Source organism: Myotis lucifugus, unplaced genomic scaffold (assembly GCF_000147115.1).
Source record: "Myotis lucifugus unplaced genomic scaffold, Myoluc2.0 scaffold_17, whole genome shotgun sequence".
Classification (NCBI taxonomy): domain Eukaryota; kingdom Metazoa; phylum Chordata; class Mammalia; order Chiroptera; family Vespertilionidae; genus Myotis; species Myotis lucifugus.
In genome coordinates, this window is record NW_005871065.1 from 9,796,189 (window position 1) to 9,821,355 (window position 25,167).

The following is a 25,167-nucleotide window of genomic DNA, read 5'->3' on the forward strand; positions in this document are numbered from 1 at the left end:
GAAACTGAAGTTCAGAAACATTAAGTAACTTGTCCAGTGTCACACAGCTTATAGAGGAGTTGCAGTTTGAATCAAAGCCTGTTTTACTCCACAGTCATTCCATTATACAGTCCTGCTTTCAGGTAAACCGGTTAGTGACACCTCTTCATATTAGTAAATTTTTATTCTTTTACTGATTCTTGGAGGTAGGTTATTTAGCTCTTTGTTTGGGTTTTGGAATAAACCCTGGGATTTCTGATTTCTGTGGTTCAGTATGTATCAGAAAAGATTTCATGATGGATATTAGAAAATATTTAATAAAGAGTATACTACTGAACTTAATTTAATCTCTCTATATACAATAGGAGCTCACTAAAATTGCTGCTGAATTATACATTTGGCCTTAACTTGCTCAGATGACTAGCCTGTACTCTTTAAACTTGGATAAAAGCTCACATACCTCTCAAAGATGGATTTGAAAAGCATAGGATTCTCATCTTTTGCAAGGAAAAACCACAGCCTCATCCCTGTACATTTGTTAATGCTTTTACAGTTTTTATTCCAAGCTTTTTATGCTTGTCAAGAGATGACACTATCTAAATAGTGGCATGATTCATTAGGAACAATTTTATAATCATTAAACTCTGGCAATTAAAATCACAGATCTAGTAATGAATAATCATGTAGGCAATAATTTATCACAGCTATTCCCCTAAAATAGCAGCTGATGCTCATTAACTTTTAAGCTTTTGCTTCTCTCAGTAGGAATAAATTTATTACTTTTCTAGAAAAATGTTGCTAATTATAATAAAAATCTTGTCACTTTTTTTACATATTGTATGAATTTATTTATATATTGTCACATTTTTTGACATTGGTTTTGAAACCATCTTTTAATGCATCCATGATAGAGTACACTATATTCATTACAGATTCTTTCTATATGGTCCTTATACTATAAATGCCTTCCTGAATCTTTTGGCAAGAGATCTCCCAGAGGTTGTCTTTGACAAAGTGAGCCAAAGACAAAAATGAGGAGCTGGATCAGGCTGGATCAATTGAGTCAGCATTTTTATTATGTCTTGTTAACATGAATCCCGAGTAGGCTTTTTTATTTAACCAGTATTTTCCATAATGCATTATTATGTATGTGTGTATTTCCGTGTGTTTTTTAGCACTGCTTATTATTGGGAAAAGATACTATTATATGTATATGAGAAAAACAGAGTTTATGACAATAGCCTGCAATTTTTGTTGAGAAAATTATGGCTTACAATTCCCTGAAATTCTTGTATAATATTACTATTAGAATCACTTCTTAACTGTATGTATATAATAAGCTGGGTGACAGTAACACAAATTGGAGTCAAGGTTGCAGAAGTATTTCAGAAAGAGCCTTATTAACCCACTATTTTTGTAACACTGGGGAAAGCCACCATAGTTTTGGTGTTTGATTTTCCCCTGGACAGTCATTCTGGTTTGCTGTCTGTCATGACTGTGACAATAGCCGTATCCAGATTCTAAATACTCAAGAGACACTCCAATCCACTGTTAAAAGACACTGAACACTTCACCCCCAAAGAATGCATCATTCCAAGAGAAACAGGCTTCCTTCTGACACTAGTAACATTGCAAAGGTGTGTGACAAACCAGGGGAATGAAAGGCCACGACTTCTTAAAGGTGCTCTGCTGCCTCATTGAGTCCTACTCCTCTTTTTCCAACACAGAAACAGTCATGTATTTAAAAATAATAATAAAGCTTTAAAGACACAGCTGTAGAAACAATGACAAAATGTGTTCAAATATAAAGTGTTATAATAAGCTATATAGTTAAGGAGGCTCTTCTAGATTGGAATCAAAGAATAAATAGCTGGAGATGTAACCAAGGTTCAAACCATGTGAAATGTCCCAAGCCATTTGAGGGGATTTATTTTGAGACGATGGGCAGGAATATTTTGTCCTTAATGCATTGGTTTCTTCCATTTTCTTTCCTTATTTTCCTGCCTTCTTTCCCTCTCTTCATGTGTTTTACACAGATGACACACAAAATTATATTTGAGGCCATTGAAACTCATGAGAAATTAGCAAAATGATATTTTCAACTTTGCTTTCAATTTTAGTCTTACTTGTCCATTAAGTAAATTGAATCTCTAAAACAATATGATCATGTATTTGTTTTCCACTTTTTACATTTTTTATAAGTAATGCTCAACAAACATTTATTTTAAAGCACTTTGCTGATTCCCCCCCCACCCCAAAGGATTAATTCTTAGAAACAGATCGACTAGTTCAGAAGAGATACGTATTTTTAAGGCTGTTGAGATTTGTTGTTCAGTATTTTTAACCAGTTTTAACTACCAGCAACAGTGTGTGACCATGCCCTTTTCCAATGCTTTCACCATTTATTACCTTTAACATTTATCAGTAGTTAGTATTTAATGGAGTGTTTATATAAGTATATAGTTTGTAAATATAATACATATGTGAGTATATGTATAGTTGTGTATACATATAAGTGTGTATTATTTTTAAGTAAATTTGATTCACATAAAATGGTATCTTGTTATGTTCATTTGAATCTTTACTAAGGTTAAATATTTTTAAATTGTTACTTAGTATTATATGAATTGCCTAGTCATTATAGTCACCTATTTTTTATTTAAAGGATTTTACCTTTTCTTTTTAGTTTATAATGGCATGTGAAATATCAGTATTAGCCCCTTTCATATATTGTGAATGTATTTTTCTCTAGTTCAAGAAAAAATAATTTTTAAAAAGAATGTTTGGCTAATTGTATAATTTTAAATTTAAGGAGGGCTATATGATCCTTATATGACAATGACTTTTTTTCTCCATCTTTAGGTTTTCTTTCTCCCATTAAGTAATACCATCCTCAGCTGCTTTAAAGATAATTCCATCTTCGCCTGGGAATGTGATACACTTTTTTGCAAATATCAATTGCCAGCTCCACCCGAAAGCTCTAGCATACTATACAAAGTGTTTGCTGTGACCAGGTAATGTGCATTTTAAGACACTGAGAATTTTTAAGAAATTTAACTTTCAGTAAAATTTTATAAATTTTCATTCATTAGCTTACTTCAAACTTAGATATAGCCTGTAGAACTTGTTTTACTTTATTGTGGAAAATTTCCAATATACATAAAAATATGAAAGTACATGGAGTCCTAATTACAATACTTTCATTAGCTATAATCATCATCAACTAATAGGCACTTTTTTTTTTTATCTATAACTCCATCTACTGCTTCTCTACTGCATTGTATTAAAGCAAAGCCCAAGCATATCATTTCAGCCATAAATATTTCAATGTGTATTTTTAAAGGATAAGGGCACTTTTTGAATAACTATAGTCAGGCGCAGCTCTCCTCCTTCCCCAGCTCTGCATGGTTCTTTACAGAATTGCTCAGCTGAGATCAGGCTCATTTATTTGTTTGCTTGCCTTCCTCTAGACCAGGGGTGGGGAACGTCCAGCCTGGGGGCCATATAAGGCCTTTGAAATCATTTGGTCCGGCCCTGCCAAGGCATTAGGGGTGAGTTAATTAAATGTTTGACCAAATATAGCAGGCTAATTTTTAAGTTGATAATTTTGTATGGCCTGTGAATGATGTTATAAATATCCAAATGGTCCTTGGCAGAAAAAGGTTCCCCACCCCTCCTCTAAACTGAAAATCCCCTAAGATTAGGGTCTTACATGTCTGTCCACTCCTGTGCCCCTGGCATCTGGCATGAGACCTGGCTGATAATGGACACTTTACAAGCCCGGTGAATGAAAGAGCAGCAACCTTGCAAATCAATACAGCTCATTCTTTTTGTACTTTATAAACATAAAGTAGCTTTGTTTGAGCAGGAAAACATTTGGGGGTTTTGGTTTTTCATATAGCAATGCTGTACCAATTCTGTATAGTCATATGTGAAATGTAGGAAGTGGGATAGTGGAAACTGACTTTCGAGTATGAAATAAAATCTAAGTGTTACTCCAAAATCCCCAATTAAGTCATCAAACAAATATTGTTAAGCTGGTTTCTTAGCACAATAGGTAAAAAAAATATGTGTACTGTAAACATGAGCTTTCCCTATGGTTGTCACTGGGTGCATGGGACCATGTAAATTAATAAAATTAAGAATTAATTTCCTTAGAAGCACTAGCCACATGTAAGTTCTCAGTCACATGTGGCTCGTAGTGACCATATTGGACAGCATGGATACAGAACCTTTCCATCATCATTTGGGTCATATGGGACAGTGCCGATGTGAACAATTCAGCTCATCTTACTTTCTCGCCTTTTTATTATCTAGAGATGGCCGAGTCCTGGCCGCTGGAGGCAAATCAAACCATCTTCATTTGTGGTGCTTAGAAGCGAAACAGCTATTTAGAATTATCCAGATGCCAACTAAAGTTCGAGCCATTCGCCATTTAGAGTTTCTTCCTGATAGTTTCGATGCTGGTTCTAACCAGGTTGGTAACATAACGCAGGACATTCTCCGTGTTGAGAAGGATCATACCAGTTTCTGAACTGTGATAGCCCTCTCATTTAACTTGTACCCTGATTGTTACAAGGACTTGAAATTGCTAATCTATTGTTGAGAAGAGTCTAAAATTGAAAAAGAATTTTTTAATCTTAGGCTTCGTATGTTACTGGCAATGTACTCTTTTTCTAAAGGGTAGCTTTTCATTTATTTTTCCTAAGATCAGTGTATTTTAATTTCATGCCCTACTTCATAGTCTACAGGATGCTTTCACGTGTTATTTTTTATTTGAACCTTAAATTCTTTGAGCATGGGCAAGGAAGTATTCTCACCATTCTACAGATTATGACACTAAAGCATAGAAACTTAAATGACCTATCAACACTCCTGTTGATTGTAATGATTAAAGGTGAGACTAGAGCTACAATGTTCTCACTTTGTTGAACAGTGTTTTATCTACCGTAATTGCTCACCTCGATCCTATGAAACATGTTTCTTTGCATCTTGCCTTAGTATACAGAGTGCTTTTCCCACTCCACCCCCAACACATATCTTTTTTCTTTATACTAGTTGAGTATATAGTCTGACCTTAACTTTTAAAAAAAATTATTAAAAATTTTAAATTACAGTTTACATTCAATATTATGTTGTATTAGTTTCAGTTATATAGCATAATGGTTAGACAATCAAATGCTTTACAAAGCATTCCCCCTGATATTTCCAGTACCCAACGGGCACCATAGATGGCTATTATAATATTATTGACTATATACCTCCTATGCTGTACTTTACATTCCTGTCACTACTTTGTAACTTCCATTAACTCTTTTTGTTTTAAATTGATTATCTTGGGTCTTACACTTTAACAGATTTTTGTATATGCCCATGATGTGTGTGTGTATGTATATGTATTGTGTGTATATGTTTATTATATCTATCTTAAATTTTTAAAATTTTTATTTGTTATTGTTGACAGTATTACAGATGCCCCCTGTTTTCTCCCCACTTCCCCCCTCCACCCAGCTTCACCCTTAAGTTTTTTAATAGGTAATACAGTCACATGGTTGTAAACATAAATATATAGGCAGACAGTGAAATCTCTTTCTCCTCCCTCTCTCCCAGTTGCCCAGTTATTGACTCTCCATACCCACTGTTGTTAGAGTCTTTCGTTTTCCCCACTTTTTCTATATCTGTGCACCTTGCTTTCCTTCACTTAATTTACCTTGAAGATAATTCTTTTTCACTGCAGAACTTCATATTTTATAGTGTTCCACAATTTTTTAACCAGTCTTATTAGTGGGCACTTCACCTTTTTTTTAGTTCTTTTCTTTTACAAATAATACTTCACTGAATACCTTTTTGCACGCAACATCCACACAGCCTGTCTGTAGGACAAAATCCCAGAATTGAAATAGTGGTATTGGGTGTATGTTCTGTAAATGTGATGGGTGCCCTCTGGAGAGGTTGCATCAGCTGTGAAAGAGGGGGTTTCCTACGACCTGACCAACAGAGGACATGCTTTTTAGATTGTCACCTTCAAACTGCTTCCAACCACCTCCAAACTGTGGTCTTCCATAGTTGCTTACTCATTTCTAGTATGTTTTTAATTTTGCAAAATATGAGTTAAAATTTTATTTACCTTTAAAAGACTAGTTTTCCTCTTACGTCTCCACTATTCTTGCAACTCAGAAACTTTCTACGGTCCCCAAATGTTAGTTATAGCAGCTGAAAGCAAGTCGACCTGGGGAGCCTCACTGAGAGTCACAGGTGTGCGGGAGCAGCAGGATGGATGTTAGCTTTGATCAAACTGTGGGACAGTGAGGAATACACAGGTTCACTGCCTCACTTCCCACAGCCAGTGTGGAGACCAAAGTGAGGAACTATCTCATCTCCTGTGTTCCCTCTGTAGGGATTAGTGGCGGTCTCATGCCTGCCTGTGGGGAGGGAGGATTCGGAGGTGACCTTTCTATGAAGTTCCCCAGGGTGGGCTCTGGCTTGTTCCGAGGAAAGCAGGCTTCTCTGGACCTAAATAGGCAAATCTCCATGAACCAGAATTGGGGATTTGAAAATATATAACGGTCCTCTGCGAATATGAGCTCCAACCGTCCTTGTCTCAAAAAAATACATATATAAGTATGCACACGTACATACGGGTGTGTATAGTTTGGCTTTCAGACTTTTGACTTGACTTGGTTTCTCTCTACTGTTAGGCTCTTGGAGTGCTAAGTCAAGATGGTATTATGAGATTCATCAATATACAGACTTGTAAACTTCTCTTTGAAATCGGGAGCCTTGACGAAGGAATCAGCTCATCGGTAATTAGCCCACATGGACGGTACATTGCATGTGTTATGGAAAATGGAAGTCTGAACATATATTCAGTTCAAGCTTTAACACAAGAAATAAATAAGGTATGTTATCAAGTAAATAATATCAATATTTTTAATATGATTTTTCTTGATTTTTAGAGAGAGAGGAAGGGAGAGGGATAGAGAGAGAAACAGCGATGAGAGAAAAACTTCATCAATTGACTGCCTCCTACTGGGGATTGAGCCTGCAACTCAGGCATGTGCCCTGACCGTGAATGAAACCAGTTACCTCTTGGCTCCTGGGTTGATGCTCAACCACTGAGCTACACCGGCCGGGCAATAACATCAATTTTTTTAAAAAACTTACATGTATCATCAAAAATAAAATCTTTATGCTACAAACTTCTAACGTCCTTGGACTGTATCAATTTTTCAGGATATATTTTCTTTTCCTCCCAAAGCTGTATCTCCAGACTTGATCTCTCACTTATCCTCCATTCTTCAATGTCTGCCTTTCTCAAGGGCATCAGTCTGGTGTCCCTGCCCCATGCAAGGTGCCCCACATAACCTGCTCCCCAAAGGAGGCCTTTGGTTCCAGTCTCTTTGTTTCTGTCTCACTCTTCCTTCTAGAAACCTTGGAGCACTGTGACTCTTCCTATTTCTTTATTTCCTAAATCTAGTCAATACTAAGTCATTAATTTCTTAAGTTTGAAATATGTATATATGTGCTGCCTGTCCTCCACCCATATTAGCCACCCTTGTATTGGTCTTCATTAACTACTCTTGAATAACAGTTATTTAAACAGATATTCCTAAACTCAGAGCCCTCACTGCCTGCCACTGCCCCTCAGCTTCCCTCAGAGAAAATTCACTTGCGCCCAAAGAACATTAGGGGGCTTTTCTCAGCATTGTAGAGGCCAATGTCTAACTGCCTTCCTGCTGCAAATGATCACCATGCTACTAACCTTATCACAGAATGCAAACATGGATTGTAGTCTGTGATTTACAGCCTGCTTTCATGGAATTATTAAATTCTACATGTTGTTAATCATGTGTCTTCATGTGTATTCTTCAAAGGAATTTGGCAGAAATTTGCTTTGATTTGTTAGTCAACAAGGAAACATTCTTAGATATCTTATTTACACTTTTTGTCTGAAAAATAATTACATACATTAAGGCTCATTATTAAATTGATCAAAACAAATTTTATAAATCATATATTAACAGGTCTATTTTCTAAGGAGAGCTACTAGATTTTTTTTCCCTTTTAGCCACCTCCTCCTTTAGTGAAAGTGATCGAAGATTTGCCTAAACGTAAACTGACTTCTGGTGATTTTAAGATGAAAGTAACATCAGGAAGAGTACAGCGGCCAGCAAAATCAAAGGAAAACAAAATACAGACCAGAATATTAAAGCAAGACCTGACGGGCCATCTTGAAAATAAAGAGGTAAGAACACATCATGATTAAACTTCCATTTATCATGACTGCCGTAGACAAAGCTCATGCTTTCTAGGCCATCATCATTCTTCCCTCTCTTAGGAAGTAAAAAAAAATAATATGAAGAGAAGAAAGTAGTATAACTAAAATTATAATGTGCTTAAAATTTTTAAATATAAAAAAATGTAATATAAAATTAACACATGCTTCTGCTTTTGTAAAAGTCAAACCGTATAGAATTGCACCATCAAATATCCTAGCCCCCTGTGGCTGACGAGTACTTGAGACGTGGCTAGTCTGCGCTGAGATGTACTGTACATGTGAAACACACATCAGGTGTTGAAGTCTTAGTGTGAACAAAAGAACGTAGCATATCTTAATAATGAATAACTTTATGCTGATTATATGTTGAAATTATAACGTTTTTATTCAGTTAAATAATATATATTATTCAACTTAATTTTACCTGCTTCTTTTTACTTTTCTACTGTGGTTCCTAGAAAGTTTTAGATGACATTTGTGACTTGCGTTATCTGTTAGACAGTGATGGTACAGAAGGTTATAAAGGGAAAACTGAAAGCACACTTTCTTCCTCTGTTCCCTAGCTCACTCTTTATCTCACTCCCCAGAGGCTACTGTTGTTAATAGTTGTTGACGTCCTTTCTGAAGTTTTCTGTGCATATGTAAACATATGTATATCTGCATATATTATTTTTTTAAGTTTTTTACAGCAATGTAATCTTACTTTAGCACTGTTCTATAGCTTGCTTTTATCACTTAACAGATTGAATATCTGTTATATTAGTACATATAGTGCTACAATGTTTAAAAAATATTTGCATAGTACTGCATTATGGATGTACTTTAATTTATCTAACTAGTACTCTGCTGGCTGGCACTTAGGTTATATTGTCAGTCTTCTGTTAACACAATCTGTGATGCAGTGAATATCCTTGTACAATCATATTTGAACATTTGCACAAATGTATCTGTAGAAGTAGATATTTTAAAGTCAGAGTCTGTGCACAAAAATTTTGATAGTAATAGCCAAATTATTCTATAAAAAGGATGTACCAATTTGTCTTTTTGCCTTGTTTGAGATGATCTGTTACTGTGTGCGTGTGAGAGAGAGAGAGAGAGGGAGAGAGAGAGAGAAAGAGAGAGTCCAATGATATAAAAATATTTCTTACCCTGTTTTGTGTTGAACAGCCACTGTGGGCTAGTTTACTTTTTCAGTTTTATGATTATGTCATTTATTGATATTTTTTCTTTATAGAATGAATTGTCAGATGGATTAAATAAAAAACGTTTGCAAATCTTATTAAAAGGCTATGGTGAATATCCAACAAAATACAGGTAAAATTGAAATTATTTCATGTTAAACTGGTTTTACCCCCCCCCCCCCCAGATTTTTCTTGGTAAAAAATTACATTTTCATTTCAGAATGTTCATTTGGCGCTCTCTGCTACAGTTGCCTGAAAATCACACTGCATTTAGTAGCTTGATAGATAAAGGTGTTCACGTGGCATTTCTCAACCTTCAGAGGAAATATCCCATCAAAAGCAGGAAACTACTCAGAGTATTACAGAGGTATGTTCAGTATATTGCAGCAATGTGAATCTTCTCCAAAACGTTTATCATATACAAATGGGAAAATGGTAATTTTATAGTAGAGAAACTCAGCAGACACTACCTTAACCAAGTACTCAAGTTTAAAATCGACAGTGATGAAGCCTATCACTATATTACACATTGCTTTTGTGGTATTCTTGCCAAAAATGTATAACCTCAGTCTAGTCATGAGACTGTCCCCCAAGTTGAGGGACAATCTATGAAATAACTGTCTGGTATTCCTCAAAATGTCAATGTCATAAAAGATGAGAGACTGAGGAACTCGCACGTTGGAGGAAGTTTTGATGATGGTAACAGGGGATGTGAGCTAGACAATAGGGAGAGAGAATTTTCAGCAAATATACCTTCTGTATCAAATTTTTTATTATGTGACTGTATTGTCTATTCAAATAAATTTTAATAACCTGTTTTCTGGTCTTTATTTCCTTATTTTATTCACAGAACCCTATCTGCATTGGCGCACTGGTCTGCCATCTTTAGTGACACACCGTATCTTCCACTCCTGGCATTTCCATTTGTAAAATTATTCCAGAACAACCAACTCATCTGTTTTGAAGTTGTTGCTACTCTCATAAGTAAGTAAATAAGTATCAAATGAAACCAAGATAGAATTCTTGTACATTTTCCTGATGTCTTTGCACCTTTGCCACATTTAACAAATCTAGTATGAAACAATCAGCTATAGAGCATAAAATAGTGCAGCCATTTATACATAAACCTCTCATTTACAAGAATATTTGGATAGTTGTATTTTCGAAGACACTGTTATAGCTCATTGTTGGTAAGAAGGAAGCAGATGGGTTTCCTACTAGAAGTCAGTTATTATTCATAGGACATAGTAAGTATGTAAAGCACTTAGCACACAATGCCGGTTGTGGCAAGTGCTGGCCGCTACCTCCTTCTCATCACCCATAGCTGACGTTTGAGAACTTCCTGTGTGCCAGGTACCATCTCAGTGTTTTGTCTCTATTAACTCATTTAATCCTTACCACAATCTATGAGGGAGGTGGTGTTACTGTCCCCTTTCTATAGATGAGGAAACTGAGGCTCAGAGAGCTTAAGTTCCCAAGGTTAGGTTGGTGGCAGAACAAGGATTGGGCCAGGCAGGCAGAGCCTGTAGCCTGTATTCCCAATCGTGGTGTTGACTGCTTTTCATCGTCCTCTACACCGACAAGTGAGTCATTGTTTTCATGTTGGTTGATCAGATCAGTTGAACAATTGATAAACTGGACTCAAATTATAGGTTGTTTTAACAAACATAATCTTATATGTATTTTTAAATTACTTAGAGTGTTTTTCTTATACATAGAAGGGAGAAGGTAATTATCACAATAAAATTCTGAAAAGATCCAGGTGTACATATTGGAATATTTCTCTTTACATTGTTTTTTTGTTCATTTTATGAAATTGTATTTGCTTTGATAAGTTTTTACTGATCATTGGAGAAAATATAGGAAAATATACAAAAGAAAAGAAAATCTACCAATATTCTTTTCCCCCAAGATAATCTCTGATAATATATAAGTGAATTTCTTATAAGAGCATTTCCCCCAAATCATTATGTATTTCATCTTTAGGCACACTGTAATTTATCTATTCCTCAACTGCTATGCTTCTGGGGGTTTTCTTAAATTTTTCACACTTTTAGGCTTTTTTTATTTTTATAATCATATTACTTTTATTTAATGTGTTGTATACATTTTCCTTATTTTATAAACTTTATTACCATTTTATTGACTGTAGTATTTCATAGTGTGTGTGTACTAATTTAATCTATTGTTGGACATTTAGGTTGTTTGTAATTTTTACTTGTTATAAGTTAACAATGTTATAATTATATTCACATGCAAATATTTATAATAATTTCTATTGGGTAGATTTCAATAATTGATATTATTATGTCATAAAATAAGAATTTTCTAATTGATTTCCCAAAAGGGTTGTACTAGTTTGCCCTGCCAGTAACACCAAGAGTTTTATTTTAAAAGGAAAAGAAACAAATCAAGGGGGTGTGGGAGGTAGAGGAGGATAGAGGGGGGATTAATGATGATGGAAGGAGACTTGACTTGGGGTGTGAACACACAATACGGTATACAGATGATGTATTATAGGATTCTACATCTGAAACCTATGTAATTTTATTAACTAATGTCACCCCAATAAATTCAATAAATAAAAAATGAAATAAAAACTATTAGAAACAAATCAACAAGAAAGTGCCTTGTAGCTGGGATCAGGAATGCTTTGGGGAGTTTTGTTTTAATTTTTTGTTTGTTTGTTTCTCATTGACTGCTCTGAGAAATTGGCAAATTTCTGTTAACCTAAAATATTATGTTAACATGATGGAATTTTTAAATCTATTGTTCTAGAATTTAAAGAGTTATGTTTTTTTCTTTATTATTAATGGGCATGCAGAGAACATGAAGAGTGGATACATTTAAAAATTGCAAAGTTCTTTGATAATATAGAAAGGTAAAGATAACTTTCCCATTTTTTTCTTCATAGCCAATTGGTGTCAACACTGGTTTGAGTATTTTCCTAACCCTCCTATCAATATTCTTAGCATGATAGAAAATGTCCTGGCATTTCATGACAAGGAGCTGCTGCAGCACTTCATAGATCATGATGTAACTTCCCAGGTAAGAAGTGTCAGGTTCTTACAATAGCATAACTTATTTTGGAAACTAGCATTAGTTCTATCACAAATAAAACAGTATTTTCTTGAGAGAGTATAATAAAAAACATACTATTGTATTTTTAACAGTATTTCATTCTCTTTCCTCATTTAAACTGCTTTCCTGAAAGTCTATAAAGAAGGGTCCAAAGTAAGGTAGTTCTTTACTTAATTATGTTTTAAATGTAATAATTTTAATAACTAAACCAAACGTAAGCAATGATGTTATGACTTTTCCCTAGGAAACTAATACATTTTTTCTTGCTCGTTTTAGCTATATGCATGGCCTCTTCTTGAAACTGTGTTCTCAGAAGTACTGACAAGAGAGGAGTGGCTAAAATTATTTGATAATGTCTTTTCCAACCATCCTTCATTCCTGCTGATGACCGTTGTAGCCTACAACATATGTTCTAGAGCTCCTTTGCTCAACTGTGATCGTAAAGATGATTTTGAGGTAAATATCCTTGTTCTGAGGTGGCAGTTCTTAAACTTCATTTCTTTCCATTGAAAACCCATTTATTTATTGAGTGCCTATTGTGTCAGGTCCTGGTACGAAGGGGTAGGAATATAGTGGAGAGCAATTTATACCACAGCCATGTTCTTTCATTGTTTGTAGACAATTCAGCAGGCAATTGCAGCAGATTGTTAGTCTTAACATCTTAGCTTCAGAAAAGAATCATGATAATATGGGAGTTTTGTCCTTTTTTGCCTGTATAAAGGATATTTAAAAATGGGGTTTATTCTGTACATGATCTTATCACAGGGACCCATCTGGTCTGTGATAATCTGAATGCTTATTACATGTGCTGAATGGTAACTGAGAATTTTGAGGCTTGGCAGGAGAGTGACTGAAAGAAAGTATTAGAGATGGGCTTTGTTTGTTTTTTTGTTTCTTATTTTGTGATCCCTGTCAAATTAAACTTTATTTTTAATTTATGCTCACAAGATATATACGTGTATGTGGAGGGGTAGGGGAGCAGTGTGTACAGCGTGTTTTAGGTGACTTTGTGAAGCATGGAGTGTATTCTTGTATTGTTATTTATTATTGTATTTCCCATACGAACAACTATAAACCTACTTTTGCCCCATCCTGTATGAATTTGGATCTGCCAGCAGAACAAGATAATGTGAAAATTTTTCAGATTTTTAAAAAAATCAAGATAATTTCTTTTCAAAGGCTAATTTCCCCCCAATTTATTTATTTTGCATTTTGAAGGTATAAAATCCAAGTAGAAGCATTTGTTCCATTATTGAAGTATTCTTCTATTATTTAAGAAGTCTTCATTTTGAGTTAAAATTTTAAAGTGTTATTTTGAAAGTGTATAATATGGTGGTTAAATTTTTTTACATTGAAAATATAAAATTGGATCTTCATTTTAGAACTTGGGTTAAGGAAAGCTTCAGTGAATTTGAAAAAAGAAATCCTCTTCATGATAAATTTATAGTTACATTTTTTTTTTAAATATATTTTATTGATTTTTTTACAGAGAGGAAGGGAGAGAGATAGAGAGTTAGAAACATCGATGAGCGAGAAACATTGATCAGCTGCCTCCTGCACATCTCCCACTGGGGATGTGCCCGCAACCAAGGTACATGCCCTTGACCGGAATCAAACCTGGGACCTTTCAGTCCGCAGGCTGACGCTCTATCCACTGAGCCAAACCGGTTTTGGCTATAGTTACATTTTTAAACTCCCATTTTAATTCTACCTGTAAATGCTTTGTTAGGTAAATCTCGATTTAAACACAGATTTTTCTTGCAGTACTTTTTTCACCATCGAAATAACCTGGACATAAGTGTTGTAATTAGAGAAGTTTATCATCTCATGGATACCACACCTGCTGACATTCATCCAGAGAGTATGCTCAGTGGTTTTGTGGCACTGACAAAAGGACAGTATCCAGTATTTAACCAGTATCCCAAGTTCATTGTGGACTATCAGACACAGGAACGGGAAAGAATAAGGAATGATGAATTGGATTACTTAAGAGAGAGGTAATCATGGAAAAGTTGTTCTTTGATAGAAACAAAATCTATTAAACAAGAAAAATTTTTATGAAAAATACATGTACATGATTATGTATTTGTGTAAAATTAGCATTTGAAGGCTGGAAATGTCTCTAAAGATATTTAATTCTTACATATAAAAGTAAAACAATTATATACTAGTATTATCAGTTATGCATTTTGTGTTTTGGTTGTTCTTGGACTTAAGTTTTCTTGTTTGATTTTCATATAATAATAAATATTGCCTACTTAAGGCAGTCGGTTAAGAATATGCAAGCTGAAGTGGACCAACAACGAGCTGAAGATGAAGCTTGGTGCCAAAAACAAGAACTACTCCATAAAGCTGAAGAAACCAGGAGAGAAATGCTCCTACAAGAGGAGGAGAAGATGATACAGCAAAGACAGAGGTATGTTTTATCAGCTTGAAAAAGTCTGGACATACAAGTTAGTTGAACAATTTTTTTTTTTCATTTTTCATTATAGGAACAGCACTATATGTGTCATGACCCACTGTGGTATTTCCATTAAGCAAATATTTAAGTTGATAAAAAGAAATCTGTATAGATACCACTTTTCAAATGTAATATAGTCAAGTGTAATTCTAAAGGTATCCTGACTATGATATAACTGCACTGATTATTCAGAATAATACAAGATCTATGTGCCTGGGAGAACATTGTTAGAAACATTATTCTACAATGGACAGAAATGCTCTGTATTACTGTTCTGGATAAATTACCTTTGATGGAGCATAATTTTTAAAATTATGTTTTAAATATATCTACGTGACCTGCAAATTGAAACATACAATGATTATCTCATCATGCATTTCATACTTTGAGGACACGGGAAGAAGTATTAAATGCTTAAAGGTAAAATGGTGAAATTAATTAAGATGATCCTTTTTCTTGGGAGTGACTTTATGAAACAGATTTCTAATGTGGTTAAAAAAAGCTACCGAGCTAAGCTATTAGCCTTCTCCTAAAATTCTAAGAGAATAAGTATAATCTTTGGTAACATTGGAGCATTTTTTGGCATTCTTCCTTGAGATAGAGATATCACTTGCATTAAGAGGAAGTGAGTAGTAAAGCTTAAGAAGAACATGTACATATGAGAAGGAGACTTGTCATGTGGACACTTGTCGTGTCCATGAGTGCAGACTTGTAACTGGGCATCTCTCATTTATATACTGTAAACAGCTGGATGCAGTGGCACCAGTGAAATTGGGAAGTGGACCTAAGTAGGTGGCAGGCCTTTCATTGTTGTGAAATGTAATGTTTTTCCATTTAAATCTATATTGGGAAATGTTTTTACTTGTTCCTCTTGATATAACCTGTATGACTTTCCATGTGAACATCTGTAACCTAATTTTTGCGCCCGCCCCCCCCCTCCCCCCCCCCCCCCCCGCCCTGCATTTTGTATTTAAGACTAGCTGCTGTGAAAAGGGAGCTGAAAATGCAGGAAATGCAATTACAGGATGCCGCAAGAAGGCGTTTGCTGAAGCTTCAGCAAGATCAGCAGGAAATGGAACTGAGGAGACTGGATGATGAGATTGAGAGAAAGGTTTATTATTTATTATTTTTAGTACTCATGCATCCTCTTCATTTAGTTTCATTTAAATGTAATGAACACCTTTAAGTTAAATATTACCTCTGGAGCTCACAATGAATGCTAAATAGCCCCTCTAACTTAATTGACTTTTTCCCTCAGCTATTCTCATTCTCTTTCATATATTTCATTGTGGTTAAATATTTTAGAAATGCCAGGAAAATTAGTCAGGTTGACCAGTGTCTTTGGTGATTAAACATTCTATATTTTTATCCACTGCAAATTTAAATTGCTCAAGTTTTACTAACTTGGAATATTGGCTAATGTAATATGGTAAGAACTGTCATCTGTTCCCCCAGTATGGTAGATGAGCATATGATAATTGTGCTTTCTTTTTTAGAAAATCAGGCTTAATTTTAACTCCGACATTATTCGTAGATTCCACAGTGAATGTTAATATAATATCAATTACTCTGGTTTCAAAAACCCAGTAGCTGTTATTTTAAACACTTGTAGTGGGTTGTTCAGATTAAAAGATCACTAAATCTAGTAAACAAAAATTATTTTGTAAATTCTTTTTGGTATTCACAGTTTGTGGTTTTCTTTGAACGTAGGTAAATATGAGAGATCGTGAAATTGCTACCACAGCCAAAGACCTAGAAATGAGACATCTGGAACTTGAATCACAAAAAAGACTTTATGAGAAGGTATAAATCAGCTATTTCCAATATAAGAAAAACAGGGTTCATACAAACTCTTTTTAGACTGTATTTTTCATGGTTTTTTAATGTTCTGTTTTGTTTTTAAGAAAAACATAGTGTCATCTAGGATTGTAAGGTAGCAAAAATGTCTGAATATACAGTTTGTTGTTTTTATTTTTTGCTTAATCAATCTCTTTTCCTAAGTGCTGCATATCTTTGTAGTTATCATTTGTAGTGGCTTTAATGAGCCATAACTTAAGCTGTTTTTCTTCTGTTGGTAGTTTATGTGGTTTAGAATTTTTGGCAATCAACTTCTTCATACATATATCTTCTCTGCTTATAATTGAAAAACATTTTTATTTTAATAATATGGTAATTATGCTGCAAATAGAGAGTTAGAAAAGTAGAAAAAACTCTGTTAGAAAATAACTGCTAAATATCATCAATAAGGGTGAGTGAGGTTATTTGCTACGAACAATTGGTAATTTGCTTTTTCAACTTAAATCTTCTTGAATACTGTTTACTATCCCACCCCTACCCCCAACACCTGTACCCATTAACACTCACTCCTGTTCTGTTCCCTGGCAACCACTAATTTACTTTCTGTCTCTGTATTTACCTATTCTGGACATTTCATATAAATGAAATCTTACAATTTGTGATCTTTTGTGACAGTTTCTTTCAGGTAGCATAATGTTTTCAAGATTCAGTCAAGGTTCAGATTCAGCTTGAGTCAGCACTTTATTATTTTTATGGCTGAATAATAAATATTCCATTGTATGGACAGATCACATTTTGTTTATTCATTCATCAGTTGGTGGATATTTGGGTTGTTTTCAGTCTTCGTCATATGTAGCCACTTAAGGTAGCTTAGTGATTGGACAGATATTTCCTTAAATGCTTTGAACCGTAAGCCTCTAGTCTTTGCCAAGGGACTCTGTGTACATCATGTTGGTGGCCCTGGAACACTTACATAGTTTACAACTCTGTCTTAGATTCCACTTTCTGGTTGTGCAAAGCCTCAGTTCACCAGAGTTGACAGCTTAGGACCTTCTGAGGTCTGAGCATTCATATAGCCCTTGGCATGTGCACAGCCTTACACTTGCACATGGCCTTCTAGAGTCCCAGGATCTACCAGAGCTTTTCAAAGCCCCCTGTGGACATCAGTCCCCCATCTTTCCCTATAAAGCTTTTTGATTAGCCTGTTTATACTAACTCAGATCCATTGTCTCAGGCAGCCAATACATTCAACAGTTTCCCCTGATTGTTTTTAGCAAATGTCCCCAGGAAAAAGGCTGGACAAAGTAGTTGAGTTCTGCGTCAGGTCAAACACTAGTAAAGACAGCCTTGGGAGTGGGGTCTTTCAGAACCATTGACAGGTCAGATGATGACAGTTCTCTGGGAATGGGAGTTTGAAGGAGCTCCAACTCCATTTGCCCCCTCCATTGGCTGCCAGGCTGCTGGTTTTCCAGGCTAATGTAGAGCTTAGGGTTGGGGTGGACATAGGAATGATTAAAGTTAAAAATGCCATAATGCTTGCTGTCCTTACCAAGGTTCAGTCATGAATAAGTGCTCCCAGATTGCTGCGGGCCTTCAGTTAATTTCCGGAGTTTTGAAAAAGTTGGTTTTGCCAGGGTTCTCAGTGCTCCTGTGGATGAGAGAATTTTCAGAGCTCCTTATTCTTTTATTTTCACTGATGTCGCTGATGTTTGTTGTTTACTTTGAAAATTAGATGACTACAGTTTTTATTTGTGTGCATATTAGAAATCTGGAAAAAAGGAAAGTCCTTTTTGTATTCTAGCATTATTCTAGATTGGTGATTTTTTTTAACAAATGGTTTTTTAAACAGAATCTTACTAGAAATCAAGAAACTGTTGCAAAAGAAATGAGAGAAGATATAGATGCCTATACACGAAAAGTGGATCTTGAAGAACGCTCATTTCATAGACTGATAGAAGCAGATCAAACACAGAACCAAAAAGCCCAAAAGGTAAAAATGTGTTCAATTTAATGTACACATAAAGGGAGGAATTTCCACCCGCCCTCATTGTATAAGAAAGAATCCATGTCTTTGCTTCAGTTAGCATAGTTTCTAGAATCTCACATTTTATTTGCAGATATTTCTTTGACAGCCATATACATGTCTTTTGTACTCTGAGAATTTTAAGACTTAGGAAAAAATACAAAGGAAAGAATAACTTTATAAATTGTAGTATCCTACTATGTTACGGTCTCAGATATTGTCCCTGAGTAGATTTAGTGACAAAATATCAAGTCTCTACCTGACATACAAGCCAGTAGTTTCAAAGTATATTCTAAAATATTAATAACTATTATTCAGTAAAATGGAAGGTGACAAATAATATTGGAAATTCTGTCATACTGTTTTTCATGCCAAATTTGAGGATATAGTACATTGTGACTCTTTAAGAAAATTTCCCAAACTTATGAAATTTCTTGTGGAGAAATTCTGGCTTAAATGAATTGAAATAGAATATGAGATCTTCACAAAAGAATGTTCTCTATTATCCCTTAAACAGAATGCTAAGTGGGTCTCTGGCAGGCCCTGGCAGAAGCCACCAATAGTGTAGGAGTTTCTTACTTTCTGTTCTGCAACAGTTCCTGGCTGATAACCCTACAATATTCCTACCATCTTTTTCCTTAAAGATTTTTGTCCAGTCTGTAAGAATGGACTCTCCTGACTCCTTTTCAAAGGGTTGAAACATGAAATTGTTTAATCCCACCTATCCCTTAGCCTAGAAGTTCTCAACCTTACATTCCAATCGCCTAAAGATCTCTCCCTCTGCTCCCAAGGACATGCTTTGAGAGAGGAAGGCAGAGATAGAGAAAAAGATCGATAGGTTGCCTTCTATAAACGACCAGGCATCGAACTCACAACCCAGGTATGTGTCTGACCAAGAATCGAACCAGCAACCTTTCGGTGCACCAACTGAGCCACTACGGCCGGGCTGAAGAGGTTTCTAAAAGGACCAATGCCCAGCCACACCAGAGACTGATTTAGTTGATCTGTGGTGGGTCCTGGACACCAGTTTGCTTTAAACACCCAGAGGTGATTGAATATGCACCCAGGGTTACAAGCAGCTGCCCTGGATACGTTAAGTGGATATGCCATAATTATATATAGTCTGACCTTGTTTCTGAAATGTACAATTTTTTCTTAGTTAATTGAAGAAAACTTGGCAAAAGCTGAACAAGCCTGTCTAAATACTGACTGGCAAATTCAGGCTTTACAAAAACAAAGATGGGACGATCAACAACGAAATGAATCTTACCGGGAAATGGCCAAACTCCTTCGGGAAAGCAGAAGGAAAGAAATAGAAGTATTGAATGCAATGATGCAGAATGAAGCTAAAAAAGTAAGAAGAATATTATAATCTTGTTACTAATTATTTAAATTTGGAGATATTACATAACCAAATGACAAAAACATCAAACCAAGTAATTTTTTGTTGGGAAATATCTTAAAGATGATCTAAGTTTAATAGGTATTGCTCAGAGAAGTCCAATATTGATGGATGCTACCTAACACTGACTAAGCATCTTCCTCATTTATATTAGTGTGTCTCAGCTTCTCAGCTTGTGGGATTTATCCTGGCTGATTGCATAATATTACTACTTTATCTAATTCTTTATACTTACAATGTAGAAGATTTTGGAGAGTTAAGAATTATATATAGTTGCTAGTAACAAAAACCAAAATAATAGTGATGATAAACAAGATAGACGTTTTTCTTTTTCACATGAGAGAAGTCTGGAGGCAGGCAGTCGGGTGTTGTATCCTGACTCCAAGGCCATCGGGACATTGCCTCCTCCAGCCTTTCTACACTACTTTCTGGTATGCGTCTCTCATTGTCAAGGCGAACTTACCATCCAGGATGATGGGTTTCAGCCTCCCATACACATTCCATTCAGCAAGAAGAAGGTAGGACAGAAGTGCAAGAGGCTCCATCTCCCAGAACTCCTTTCCAGAATTCCCAGATGCATTTCTAGCCACATTTGGCTGCAAAAGATTTTGGAAATGAAGTCTTTTTAGCAGGGAGCATTATCATCCCAAATAGAATTAGAATTCTATTCCCAAAGAAGATCCAGAGAACGGGTTTTGAGGAGATTACTTAAGAGTATATATCACACATAATGTATCTTTTGGTTGATCCTCCCTGAACAACTTGGGGACCTGTGCTCTATGGATATAGCAGACACAGTGGCCTTCCCTAAGAAGATAACTGGCTTTCATTCATTCCTCTTTCTGCTGCTAGATCATAGTTCTATTCTGAAAGCTTTCCATAATATATTTCCTTCAAGTCACTGTTCCAGACTCATCTTCCTCCTACCCAACCCCAGGATATAACCCTTTCATTCATGGACGGGAAGGGGTGGGAGTGATGCCCAGATCACTGAGGTTTTTTTTAGGAAAGTGGTGATGAAATCCCACATCTGCTAGGTAAAGATTGCTGGCACTGGGGCTAGACCAGCCGTGGGCGGCCCGTTTGAGATGAATAAAACTAAAAAAAAAAAGAGACTGTACCCTTTTATGTAATGATGTTTACTTTGAATTTATATTAGTTCACACAAACACTCTATCCATGCTTTTGTTCCGGCCCTCCGGTCCAGTTTAAGAACCCATTGTGGCCCTCGAGTCAAAAAGTTTGCCCACCCTTTGGGCTAGACTGTAAAATTAGGTGTTACTCTCCTGTGGGTAAAATGGTGTGTTTGAGAGTACACTGAGAATCCTAGCTTTTCATGGTATGCAGAGATCTGCCTTTGTGTCCAGTGTCCTGGGTTCTAGATTGACTACTGTGTCTTGGAGGATTACTCAATCTTGGTCTCCTCATCAGTAACATGAAAGGGATGAATCTCTATGGTCCTCCCTGGCCCTAATAATTCTTTAAAGTTTTTGTTATTTAATGCATATTTAACTCATTAGCATTTCTATAAAAGACATTTGGCATATAAAAAGTTTGTATATAGCCTGGCCAAGGTGGCTCAGAGGTTGAGTGTTGACCTATGAACCAGGTCAAGGTTCAGTTATGGTCAGGCACATGCCCAGGTTGCAGGCTTGATCCCCAGTGGGGGTTGTGTAAGAGGCCGATGATCAATGATTCTCTCTCAGCATTAATGTTTCTATCCTTCCCCTCTCCCTTCCTCCTCTGAAAGAAAAAGATATATATATATATATATATAGATACATATATATATATATATATTTTAAAGTTTGTATGTAAAACCTGTAGCATTGCTAGAACATAGGTAACCCTTAGGAATTATATAGTTTTTCAAATTGATTATGTTATTTACCCTTTAAGCTCATTGTAAGGTTATTGTTTTCTCACTTTAGGAAAAAGAAAATAGGGGCTAATAGTGATTACTTGACTTCCCTGTAGTCATTAAGTATACCAGAGCTGAGCAAAGAATTTATTCGCCACAACATGATGACCATGGCTAGCAGCTGCTGTATGATAGATAGATAGGAAAGTTGTGAAGGGAGTGAATTCTAAAAGTTCTCGTCAGAAGAAAAACATTTTTTCTTTTCTTTTCTCTTTGTTGTATCTATATGAGAAGATGGATTTAGCTGAACCTGTTTTAATCACTTCACCATATACGTAAATCACACCATCACGCTGTGTGGCTTGCTTACCCAGTGACATATTCCAGTTATTTCTCAATGAAACTGAAAGTAAAAAAAAATTATCCTCTGAATTTTAGAGACTTTATTATTAAGGCATAGCATTCAAACTAAATGAAACAGTTGTCATTCGTTTAAAAAACTAAAACTTAACCTTATAAGACTTGAGATTTGAAATGTGTTGAAATGCATTAACTCAGTGACAGTTGGGACCTGTTTGTGCACCTGGTACTGAGTGACATCAGAAGGGCCTCCGCTTTCCAATTCCTCAGCTGCCCTGGCCAAGGCCGGCACCCATTTACCTGAACTCCAGACAGGGCCACGTGCCTGGGCAGTACGAAGGGAAGTAGAACAGGGAACAGAGGGGCTTCTTCCATTGCAGGAACGTGCATTACCACAATGTTCATGTGATTTCCCCTCTCCCCACCCCCCTTATTTATATTTAGTGGAAGGAAGCTGAAGAAAAAGACTTTCAGCTGAAATCAGAAAAGAAAGCTTCTGCTCTTTCAGATGCATCTAGAAAGTGGTTTCTAGAGAAGGAGATAGACGATGCTTTGGAACACGCTGAACATATACATAGTAAGGGTGAGTACCGTGAATGCCTTCCTCTCTCCATGGTGTTACAGATTCATTTAAATGATACGGTCCGTTATTGTGGATAAATCCTTGAGGTGTGTTTTGGCACTTTTATTCAAGTTATTGCTCAGCTAAAAGGTAATCCCTACCTGGTCACCCTAGTCACCATTTTTGGTAGGCTTAGGCCAGTGATGGCGAACCTGTGACACGCGTGTCAGAGGTGACACGTGAACTCATTTTTTTGGTTGATTTTTCTTTGTTAAATGGCATTTAAATATATAAAATAAATATCAAAAATATAAATCTTTGTTTTACTATGGTTGCAAATATCAAAAAATTTCTATATGTGACACGGCACCAGAGTTGTTAGGGTTTTTTCAAAATGCTGACACGCCGAGCTCAAAAGGTTCGCCATCACTGGCTTAGGCAGTGGGGCTGTCAAAGAAACAGCTTCAATAAAGAAACATTTTCTCAGCCATCCGTGGAATTCTATTTTCTTCCATGGTTCTATGGTCCGTGGCATCCCCTTCATGTTTACAAAGTGCCATTTCTAGTTTATTCTAGTAAAAATGTGTGCTTTATTCCATTTTATGCAGATGTCACCTGAAAGTTTTCCCCTTGTGTAACGTTGACTCTGCTTTTCTTACTGATTTTTAATTCTCTCACTAAGGCCTGTTCTCTGGAGCAATGCAGATGGCATTTCCCACTTCTGCCACATGATAGCCCTCAGATAGTTGAAGATGACTCTCATGCTATCCCGCACACCAGTTCAAATTAGCCGTTTGGTAATTAGTCAGATTATCTTAATGACTCATTGAGCTAAAGCTGAGTTAAAACTGTTAGCTAAAGCTCTTGAGAGCAGCTAAAAGCAGGCACCTTAATGAGTGTGACCCACACATTCTGGGCCTTACTCACGGAGGCAACCCTAGGGATGGGAGCAGAAAAGACGGGGAAGTCATAGTGATGTTAGAATGAAAAACCAAAAGACGTGGGTGTCTTGTTGGCTGTACAGCTGTAGGAGGTAGGGAACTGTAAGAACACAGCTGGAGAGTGAGTGTAACTTTTGAAATGAAGGGAGTGACTGATTAAAAATGGGGAGGGGTACCAGTTAGGGTGGGCACTGCTCTGCTTACTACCTAAGAAGGTTTCAGGTAAAACTTGCCTATTGGTGGTTCTGATTCCTGTGTATTTTGTGATTAGGCCCTGCCTGGTTGAAGCCAGCAGTGATAGCTCACAGTTCTCGGGGAAAGCTTGCCAATTATATTTCATAATCCCTTCCAATAAATGTTTGGCATCTCTGTCTTAGCCATATTTTTGAGTTGTTTGTAGGCGTTTTGTTTGGGTTAAAGGTGTTTCAGAGTACTTTACCAAAACTGCTCAGCTCTTAATTCTAACTGCACTTCCTGGCCTTTTGAATGGTCTCACCTTCTTCCCAGCAGTCTTCTCAGAACAGAAAAGTAAGGGGCTTTTCTCCTCGACAATTTTGGTGAACTAGGGACCACTTGGAATTAATAAAGGCTTTCTACTCACTCCCAAGCACCCTCTTGCCTCCTCACTTTTGTAGCAGTAGTGCCCAGATGCCAAAATGAACGGGTTGCCTCAAGCCGTTTGCCTAGAGCCTCACTGTTAAATGACATTTCTGAAATGGATTCCTCAACACGGAGTAAGTTGATAAACAAGAAAGATTTCTTCCATTATGTTAAATGTAGTAGTATTTAAGCAAGATTGTGACTTAAATTACATTTGTGGCATGTTGATGCCATTTTCCCAGGGCACTGGGGATGGAAATCCTAAAATGGAGGCAGCAAGATTCTCAAATCTCCATCTGGGGAAACAACGGGATCAGACCAAAACCCAAGTAAAGGCAGTCGGCCAACATCATTAACGCTTCTCCACTTCTTTAGCATCAGCACCACCCGGAACAATAGAAATCTGTCCCTAACTAAATTAATGATACTTTTATATCCTTGTAAAGAGAAAACCTCAGCATTCGTTTTCAAAGCTATTACGCATTTGAATTTTCTTGCCTCTGTTCTGGGCTGGGCTCCCAACAACCATTGAAAACCTGTTTGCTGTGGGTACTGCAGCCAGGACAGCACTTATTAAAGTCAGATGGCCGGAGGCTAGCGGCTTCATGCTGAGCAGGTGACGGTTGATCCCTGACTTGATT

At 36.3% G+C, this 25,167-nt stretch overlaps 1 protein-coding gene across 9 annotated transcripts in view; it reads left to right on the forward strand.

Moving 5' to 3' along the window:
* Positions 1–25,167, forward strand: part of TBC1D31 (TBC1 domain family member 31) — a 42,607-nt gene that overhangs the window by 15,369 nt on the left and 2,071 nt on the right. For 3 of the 9 annotated variants that reach the window (XM_006085264.3, XM_023750964.1, XM_023750961.1), the window contains 17 exons: positions 2,842–2,993; positions 4,297–4,456; positions 6,678–6,878; positions 8,048–8,224; positions 9,492–9,571; positions 9,659–9,805; positions 10,289–10,422; positions 12,353–12,486; positions 12,796–12,975; positions 14,284–14,516; positions 14,783–14,935; positions 15,956–16,091; positions 16,691–16,783; positions 18,627–18,767; positions 19,960–20,154; positions 22,868–23,006; positions 24,562–24,660. In XM_006085264.3, coding sequence (XP_006085326.1) covers positions 2,842–2,993; positions 4,297–4,456; positions 6,678–6,878; positions 8,048–8,224; positions 9,492–9,571; positions 9,659–9,805; positions 10,289–10,422; positions 12,353–12,486; positions 12,796–12,975; positions 14,284–14,516; positions 14,783–14,935; positions 15,956–16,091; positions 16,691–16,783; positions 18,627–18,767; positions 19,960–20,154; positions 22,868–23,006; positions 24,562–24,660 — 2,554 coding nt within the window. Of the gene's footprint in view, positions 1–2,841; positions 2,994–4,296; positions 4,457–6,677; positions 6,879–8,047; positions 8,225–9,491; positions 9,572–9,658; positions 9,806–10,288; positions 10,423–12,352; positions 12,487–12,795; positions 12,976–14,283; positions 14,517–14,782; positions 14,936–15,955; positions 16,092–16,690; positions 16,784–18,626; positions 18,768–19,959; positions 20,155–22,354; positions 22,804–22,867; positions 23,007–24,436; positions 24,541–24,561; positions 24,661–25,167 lie in introns of those variants that run through there. The other 6 variants (XM_006085255.3, XM_023750962.1, XM_023750963.1 and 3 more) reach the window with 6 other exon arrangements.